General features: G+C 56.9%; 1 protein-coding gene across 1 annotated transcript; it reads left to right on the forward strand.

Moving 5' to 3' along the window:
* The first annotated feature begins 1,855 nt into the window (after positions 1-1,855).
* PYCR3 (pyrroline-5-carboxylate reductase 3) lies at positions 1,856-8,150 on the forward strand. The gene is made up of 6 exons (XM_065399287.1): positions 1,856-1,940; positions 2,990-3,054; positions 3,519-3,698; positions 5,120-5,332; positions 5,966-6,058; positions 7,572-8,150. The coding sequence occupies exons 1-6, from the start codon at positions 1,856-1,858 to the stop codon at positions 7,752-7,754; spliced, it is 819 nt and encodes a 272-aa protein (XP_065255359.1). The 3' UTR covers positions 7,755-8,150.
* The last annotated feature ends 522 nt before the right edge of the window (positions 8,151-8,672 follow it).

Consider the following 8,672-nt stretch of genomic DNA (forward strand, 5'->3'; position numbering starts at 1 on the left):
ACAGCTGGTTTTAAGCAAAGTGAGCCAGGCTGCCAGGGTAGGAGCCATGCGTAGCTAGCGACAATGGTGCTGCTGCGTTCCTGTTATTGGAGCTCTCATTTCACAGATCCGATTGTAACAAGATAACATTAAGGATGCTAAAGCCACCCAGGAGCAATGGAGATCGAATTTGGCTCCCAGCTCTTCCCTATCCAAGATATACTTTTAAAGAGAAAACTGCTCCTTCTTGGTAGGCTCTATGCCTCAATTAATTCCCTTAACGTTTAACCTTCGGATCCTTTTTATCCAAGAACAACACACTTCTGGAGGCGGCTCCATACATTTAAACGTTGGTCCCGTACAACAGGAGACTTTGGCCAAGATGAAGCTAGCCAAGGCAATCTTATCAGAGAGGCCCTCCACCCCTCGGAGGGAACAAAGCCCGCGGTATCAAGTTGTGACAGCTACAGAAAGGCATGTTAGGAAAGGATCAGACATATCAATACGCAGGTGAAACCAGCTGAAATGAATGTGCCTGTTGAAGTAGCTAATTATTTTCTAACCCCAATCTCTGTTGGTTTCACATCCTTTCATGTCAGAATTTACCATATTAGCGTGTTGGAAATTGTAGCTCAAGGGGTTCTGCTGTCTAAGGATCTCAAAGCACATCCAAGATTAGTGGATTTGTCCTTGCAAGCCACCTAAGATGACTGAAGTACTACCCACATTTCCCAGAAAGGGAAACGGAGGCCACTCAGGCTCAGTGACAGGCCTTAGAACAGAACCCAGGAGTCCTAACTCCCAGCCCCCAGTTTTAGCCACTAGATGTGGTGTCTCTGAGGTCTTTGAACAGCGATGTTACAGAACTTTAAAAAAAAAGACTGGTAGTGGAATAAAACTGATCATTTGATTCAGAAACCGTGACACCAGCCACTCCAGGCCACAGCCCTGGCTGTCCATTCACAGCCTGAGCCAGTCACTGCAGGACCAGGGCACTCAGCGCAGAGCAGACACATTCAAGGCAGATGGCAGCAGGGCCAGGGGATTGGAGCAGGGCTCTCTGGGCGCTAATCCCGGTGCTGCTGCTGGTGCTGACTGTATGACTGGGAGCAGGGGTGGGTTAGACACTGAAGGGCCCGTTACCATCATTCAGACTGGCCTCCTGTCTAGCACGGGCCAGAGGGTCCCACGGCAGCATAGAATCATAGAATCTCAGGGTTGGAAGGGACCTCAGGAGGTATCTAGTCCAACCCCCCATCTAGTCCAACCCCCAAATTTCAGTCCCCAGCCCACATCTGGTGGTGGAGCTAGCGCTTACACACAGAGATGCCCCAGCTGGATGTAAAGACTCCATGCTGAGGGAGGATCTGCCCCCCCCTTTGCAGCCCCCCCCCCCGATGGGGAGAAGGACACCGCCCTGTGGGGAGCGCTCGGAGAGCCGGGGAGGGGGGAGGAGGAGCCAGGGGGGTGCAAAGCTGCTAACCAGCCAGGGAGAGGGGCTGGGCTGGGGAGAGACGGGGGCGGGGCTGCCTCCCCCCGGGGACAAGCCCCCCCCAGCATGTGCACCCCCAAGTGCTGCCAACGTGGGAGGAGAGCGGGGACCACGCCCCGCCCCCATCGGGACCCCACGTGGGCCAGCCACGACACTCACCTGGCACCGCCCCCTAGAGAAGCAGCTTTCCCCTTCCCGGGACCCATATGAAACCGGCGCCCGATGACATCACACGCGGGCGCGGCCAATCGCGAGGCGGGGGCGGGGTCAGGCGGCGCTCCGCCCGTCGGCAGCGGGGCCAGGGTGGCGCCGCGCGGTGCTGGGCGCGAGCATGGAGCCCCGCCCCACGTGTCTGGCCGCGTGACGTGGGGGAGGCGGCCCGCGATGGAGGCGCGCGGGGAGCTGCGGGTCGGGTTCGTGGGGGCCGGGCGCATGGCCCAAGGGGTGGCGCAGGGCGTGGTGCGCGCAGGTAGGGCGCGGCGGGACTCCCCCTCCCCAGGGCCCCCGCCCCGCCAGGGGTCACGGGGTAACCAGCCCCCCCATGCTAGAGGGCACCCTCTGCCACTCCATGAGGGGTCCCTGTGTAATCAGTCCCCGCCCCACTGCTGAGGGCGTCCCCCACAAGGCCGCCCAGAGGATTCAGGGGGCCTGGGGCAAAGCAATTTCGGGGGCCCCTTCCATAAAAAAAAAGTTGCAATACTATAGAATACGATATTCTCGTGGCGGCCAATTGCCCCACTTGCCCCCCTCTCTGGGCGGCCCTGCTCCCCCATCCCACGAGGTGTTCCTGTATAACCCCGTGCCTCGCCCCAGAGGTGGCTGCATTTCAGCGCTGGGCAATGGGTCCCTGTATAACCACCCCGCGGGGCAGCTGCATGTTGGTGCTCAGTGATGGAGCCCCGTGCCATGCCCAGCGCTGGAGTTCCAGAGCCCCATGTCAGCCGCGGCTACGTCCCTCTATAGGCCCCGGCTGCACCCCTCATCCCAGAAGCGTCTGCATGTCCTTGCTGTGCAAAGGATTCTGGGATAAGTAGCTGCCATGCCCAGCATCCGCACCCCTGCGAGGGGCATCTCTGCTCAGGTCCAGTTATCAATGACACTGGGATCCGATTCCTAGGGAGTGAAGGCCGCATAGAGCTGCCTGGTTGTTCCCATGATGCTTGCAGCCATTCCAGGTCTGCTGACACGATTGCCCTCATATGGTAAAAGTAAGTTCCCTGCAGTCACCTGGCATCGCTGCCCACAGAGCACACGGCCCCTGTTTGCCCACGCTTGGCAAGCTCCTCCAGCAGCGATTAGCCTCTTCTCCTGCCTATTAGCGTTTCACAGCCCTTGGGAATCTCACACTTGCTGGTGAGGGGGGAACCCTTGGGCTGGGTTCTTGCCCCAGCCCGGTTTGGGTGATGGTTCCAGGGTTCATCTGTGTTTGTCTTGGTCTCTTGTCCGTGTTGGAGGCAACGCAGGATTGTCTTGATGCATCTTAACGCAGCTGATTCCTTCTTTGCTCTGTGTTTTAAGGAAAAGTCAAAGCTGCTAACATCTTGGCCAGTGCGCCGTCCGACAGGAACTTGGGCGCCTTCCAGGTGAGCGAGGACAGGCTGCGTGGGAAAGGTTGAGTCTCTCTTCCATGGGACTGGAAGAGCTAATAGTGTCCTGATGTCTGGAAACAGGAGGCAAACACAGTAGCGGTGCTTGATGCCACTTTGTTGTGATCCCATCAGATCCTGCAAGCTACTAAATTCCTGTGAGGAACACCCGGGTGCCCTGGGAAATGGTGCTGGTGAATTAGCTGGGGGAGCCCTTCCCTTTGGGTCAATACTCAGCCCAGTACCCCAGCCTTGCAGTTTAAAGTGCATGCCAGTACCGGATGAAATGATCCTCAAATGGCCCTTCCCCACCTCACAGGGCTGAGTTTTAATGTCACAAAGCGTGTTAAGAGCAGGCGGGTGCTGAGTGCTGCTGTTGTACTGGTGAATTTCAGCCTGTCCCGCTCTGCCGGCCTTTCCTCTCCAAGCCTTTAACTGTGTCCCATCTCCTTGGGCGGCAGGATTTGGGCTGCAGGACGACGCACTGCAACAGCGAGGTGCTGCAGCGCTGTACCCTGGTCTTCCTAGCCACCAAGCCTCACCTGCTTCCTGGAGTCCTGCAGGAGATTGCTCCTGCCGTTACCCAGGACCACATTATCGTATCGGTGGCTGCTGGAGTCACTTTGCAGACCCTGCAACAGGTGAGTATCTGATGGTCCCTCTTGTCCCTCCCACCCCCCATTAAACTGTGAGTGTCCGGGGCATGCACACACATGTGAAGGGTTTATATTTGCTTTTATACAATGGCCTGGATAAGAGGAAGAATGCTTGTAGGTAAAGAGCGCTCCAAATCCACGTAGCTCTCCAGTGAGTCCAGTGTGTATACAGCCAGGGCCAGATCAAGGCTCCCCCCCATGTGCCATAGATATGCCCTCCTACATGGAATGGGTGTGGGGGCAGGGGAGGGAGTTGCAGGGGGCATCCATCCCTTAAGAATAGCTACCCTGTCCATCCCGAAGAGGCAGGGGGTAGCAAGGGGTGTCCCAGTACTTACACCTGGCCTGCTGGGGTGGAACGCCAGGCCTGCTGTACTCTTCCCCTTCTGCCACACATGGAGTATTGTTCTGCGAAAGGCGGTGCTTGCTACTTCCAGGTGTAATCCAGCCCACTGAGGTGTATGAGGCAGTTCACACCTCTCAGAGCTATTGTCCCAGTTTCTCTGCAGACTCAGGCAGCCGTCCCTGTACCTGTTATGCCCAGGTAATGTTTTCAAGCTTCCCTTTGCAGTCAAGAGAGCTAGAGACTTTTATTTTTTTTAAGTGAAAGCTGAAAATGTGCTGTAATCCCATGATTCCAGGAGCTGGGGCCCAGGGCATGGGTCTGTCATGCCTATGCCTTAATCCAGCCCTGCCAGGTCGCCATGTACTGGTTGCCAGCAAGCAGGTCAGTTTGTGCCAGTCTCAGCGTAGGAGCCAAAGCCCTGGAGCTTAGCACAGGCATACATGGGCCTGCTTGGTGGGCTGTGCTAGCCAGCAAGCGTAATCCCTGGTGGTTTTGTGTTTCTTGTCATCAATCAGCTGCTCTCTGTTTAGTCCTGCTTCTGGATTGTTGCCTCTCTGTACGTATCTGAAGAGACTGAATCCAGCAGGGGGCGCTGAGCTGACACACACACACCACCCCGGCTAGGCTCCGCAAACCCTCCTTCCTAAGTTGCTGTCAATGGTTTTTCCCCACCCACCTCCACTCCTCCCTGTACTATGTAAAATGATTGCCACAGATTGAATATTATGCCCTGTGCCCCTCTATCTTGACCTGCAGCCCCCCTGTTATCCCAGTCCTGGACACCCCCCCCCCCAGCTTTGCCGATGCCCCTCAATCCTGACCTTCAGCCCCTCTGCCTTCTCAGCCCTCTCTTCCCCTGGCAATCATGCTGAGCTCCTGAGCTGCCTGGTGGGTTTGCCATGTGGACACACTGCAAGGGCTGGGTTAAGCCTGCCATGTCCTCTGTGACCAAAGGCACATACTACACCCTCCGTTGAGACTGCTGGGCTGTTTCCCAGCCCCTGTCCCCACCAGCAGCAGTGTTCTCCTGGTTTAGTATCATGGCCGTCTCTCCCTGCAGCTTCTCCCTGCTGGGACCAAGGTGCTGCGGGTCATGCCCAACCTGCCCTGCGTGGTGCAGGAGGGGGCAGTGGTGGTTGCCCGGGGGAGCTGTGCTGGGGAGCAGGAGGCCGCCCTGCTGAGGAGCCTGCTGTCCGCCTGCGGGCTGTGTGAAGAAACGCCTGAGTCCTACATCGATATCCACACAGGCCTGAGTGGCAGCGGGGTAGCCTACGTAAGTGCCCTTGCGCTGGGCCCTCCAGCCCCAGGTATTTCCCGGTTAATCATCTGCCAGCCCTGCCAGGGCAGGGTTGTTCCCTCCACCCTGGCCTTTCTGCAGCTGCATACAGCGACTCCCAAGCATTGCTCTGGGTTATCAGTCCTGACACTTGAGGCTTCTCCGATGGGCACCCTGGGCTCCCCTCTCTCCCTGAACGACGAATCCCTGGTGCCTGCTGAGCTGTGTGTGCTCATGCCCGTGATAGACCCTCGGCTGCCTCTAAACCATGTGATCTTAGAGTGGGGCAGCCTGCGCCCCTGGTGGGTTAGACAGCACACGGGGGTCCGGGGCTGCTACGGCTGAGCACTTAGTCTAGTAACTGGTGCCGTTGCCCATAGAGGCTTGGGAATCAGGGGTCTAATGGAGTCCAGTTGGAGACCTCAGTCCCTTGCCTGTAACTTGCTTATAGCTTCATGGGCGTCTGATTTCTGCCAGGATCAGGATGGTGGCCAGCAGCGTTTGGAAGGCTCTGCTGGCTCGGCGCTGCCAGGCTGGCTCCTGTACTAGGATGCCTCCATGTCCTGTCCTCCAGAAGCAACAGGGGTAAGATCTAGCTGTTCCCTGAATGTCCGCCTTTCCCTGCTCCAGGTTTACTTGTTTGCTGAAGCCCTGGCAGACGGTGCTGTGAAGATGGGCATGCCCAGTGCCTTGGCCAATAAAATTGCAGCCCAGACACTGCTGGTAAGTTCGGACTTCGCTGTCAGTCTTCAGATTCCCCCGCTTAACCCAGTCCTGTCCCCTCCATCAGCTCCCAATGCACCTTTCTTCTGACCTGCAGTTCCGACATCTATTCCAGTCCTGGGTTCCCCAATGCAGCCTGCAGCACCCTCTGCTACTGCCCATACAGCAAGTGCCCAGGGAAAGCTCTCAGTCTTAAGGAAAACTCCTGTATCGCCCCAGTGCCTTGCGGCTCCATCTGCCTTTCCAGTAATTCCTTAGCTGTTGCTGTCTTACCACACCTTGGTTCCTACCCCCTTAGCTTCTCTGACGGACTCTGCCGTTTGAGCTGAGCTGTGATCAGCCAAGTGTGTAAGGGCTCCTCTGGGACCCGTAGGGGCCTTGCTGCTTAAGAATCCTTGCAGTCAGTGCAAAAGATTCCTGGGGACTCATCCAGGACGTGATGGGGCTGAACTGGAAAAAGCAAAGCCTCTTTGGCTGTCCTAGCATGGCCACCAGAGGGAGGAGGTGGTTGCAGCTGCACCGGACTAACCTGGGAAGAGTCAGTAACTGCCCCAAAGTCCTTCCAGTTAGCGAAACCCGAACCATGTGAACAGAGGGGGAGCAGGATGCAGGCTAGAGGTAGGATCCCCATGCACAGACTGGGGAAGAGGGCTCCTGGAGCCAGCTGCCCCTTAATCTGTGGATTACCAGCTGGCCAATTTCTTGCATCCATCATAGATTCTAAGGCCAGAAGGGACCATTGTGATTATCTAGCCTGACCTTGTGTTTTAGACAGGCCAGAGACCTGCCCCCAAATCATTCCTAGAGCAGAGCTGTTAGAGAAACAGCCCATCTGGATTTTAAAATTGCCAGTGATGGAGAATCCACCAAGACCCTTGGGGTAAATTGTTCCAATGGCCAATTACCTTCACTTTTAAAAAATTCTGACTTATTTCTAGTCTGAATTTGTCTAGCTTTAACTTCCAGCCATTGGATGGTGTTAGACTTTCCTCTGATGGACTGACGAGCCCATTATCAAATATTTGTTCCCCACGTAGTTACCTATAGACTGTGATCAAGTCACCCCTTAACTTGCTCTTCATTAAGCTAAATAGACCAAGCTCCGTGAGTCTATCATTGTAAGGCAGGGTTTTCTACCCCTTGGAGGAAGCAGGTCATGAATTTACAATGGGGTACATTAGCTGCATTACTATGACGAGAGTTTGACCTGGTTCCCCTTAACTCTTGTGTTAATGGCATTCACACCATGTATAACAATGGGAGGCAGCGCTGTCTAGCAATCAGAGCAAGGCACCCAGGTTGGGAGACCTGGGTTCTGTTCCCAAAGGCCACAGAGTGAGCCAATGGGAGAGTGGGGAAGTCGTTTGCGTCTCTTCCTGGGAAGGGAGCAGTTTGGATGGAACATGGTCTCCCTCCCCCAGCTCCCCAAATCAGAGAGCTGGGACAGTTATAGGATGCTAAGGCACAGCCCCCCACCCACCCCGCTCTCCTCTGAGCCCGCTTCCTCTTGCAGGGAGCAGCAAAGATGATCCTGGAGACGGGGGAGCACCCGGCCAAGCTGCGCAGCAACGTTTGCACGCCTGGCGGCACCACCATCCACGCCCTGCACGAGCTGGAGAAGGGGGCGCTGCGGGCCACCGTCATGAACGCCGTGGAGGCTGCGACCATGCGGGCTCGCGAGCTGGGCGAGAGATAGGGGCCCAGCCGGGCGGGGTGTTCCGGGCCGCCTGGCCTGTCTGAGCCACATGGAATCTCCGTCCCGTGATGGACGGAAGTTTCCCAGGTTGTCCAGCGGATGTAGATCCCATTCTTCCCTCCCTAGGTGCCTCTCTTCCTGCCCGAGGGATTCCCAGCTCCAGGTCACCAGTGATATCCTCTAGCCCCAGTCCTTCCCCACGGGACATGGCTTCCCCACATGTGAGGCAGGGTCCCCTTGTGTTCCTGGCAGTCCCCTGACCTGCCTTGGCCCAGCCCTGCCTCGGCTGTGGGGACTTCACACTCGTAGCCATTCCATACTTGTTGTGTGCTCTCTCCGGACGGTGGGTCCCTAATAAATAATGACAACAGCAGGACGTGGGAGCTGCTGGCCCAGAGTCCTGGCTTCTTCTGCTCTCCTTTGCTTAGAGATGGTGCCCATCCTCCGAAGGCAGCCTTGGCACCAGGCTTGCCGTCTGCACGCTGCAATGATCACGCGGCTGTCGTGGAAACCTGGTGCCGATCCGATCCACCCAGCGTCTCATGTGCGGGTGTGTCTGGTCTGGTGGGGGACGGTGTGAGCAGGTGCTGGGTTATAGGATGCTCTCCTGGGGGGGTGGTGGCTCATGGAGCCTTAATGCAGCCTGCAGCTTCCCTCCCCCTTTAGCAGGGAGGTGCAAGTCCCCAGGTTCCAGCAGCCCCTGCTCCCTCTGAGTGCCTGGGTGAGGGGGGAATTCCCTGTATTCCTGACTCTTTTCACTGGTGGGTGGGTAGGAAATACGTAGCAGCAGGGGCCTGGGAGAGACCGTAAGCTCCAGCTGCCTGTTAACAGCTGCACCGGCAGTCCCAGGAGAGCCCCAGCTGGCATGCGGCGTAGGAAGCCATGTGTGCCAGCAGCGGGCGGTGAAATAGAGCTGTA

Source organism: Emys orbicularis, chromosome 2, assembly GCF_028017835.1.
Source record: "Emys orbicularis isolate rEmyOrb1 chromosome 2, rEmyOrb1.hap1, whole genome shotgun sequence".
Taxonomy (NCBI): domain Eukaryota; kingdom Metazoa; phylum Chordata; order Testudines; family Emydidae; genus Emys; species Emys orbicularis.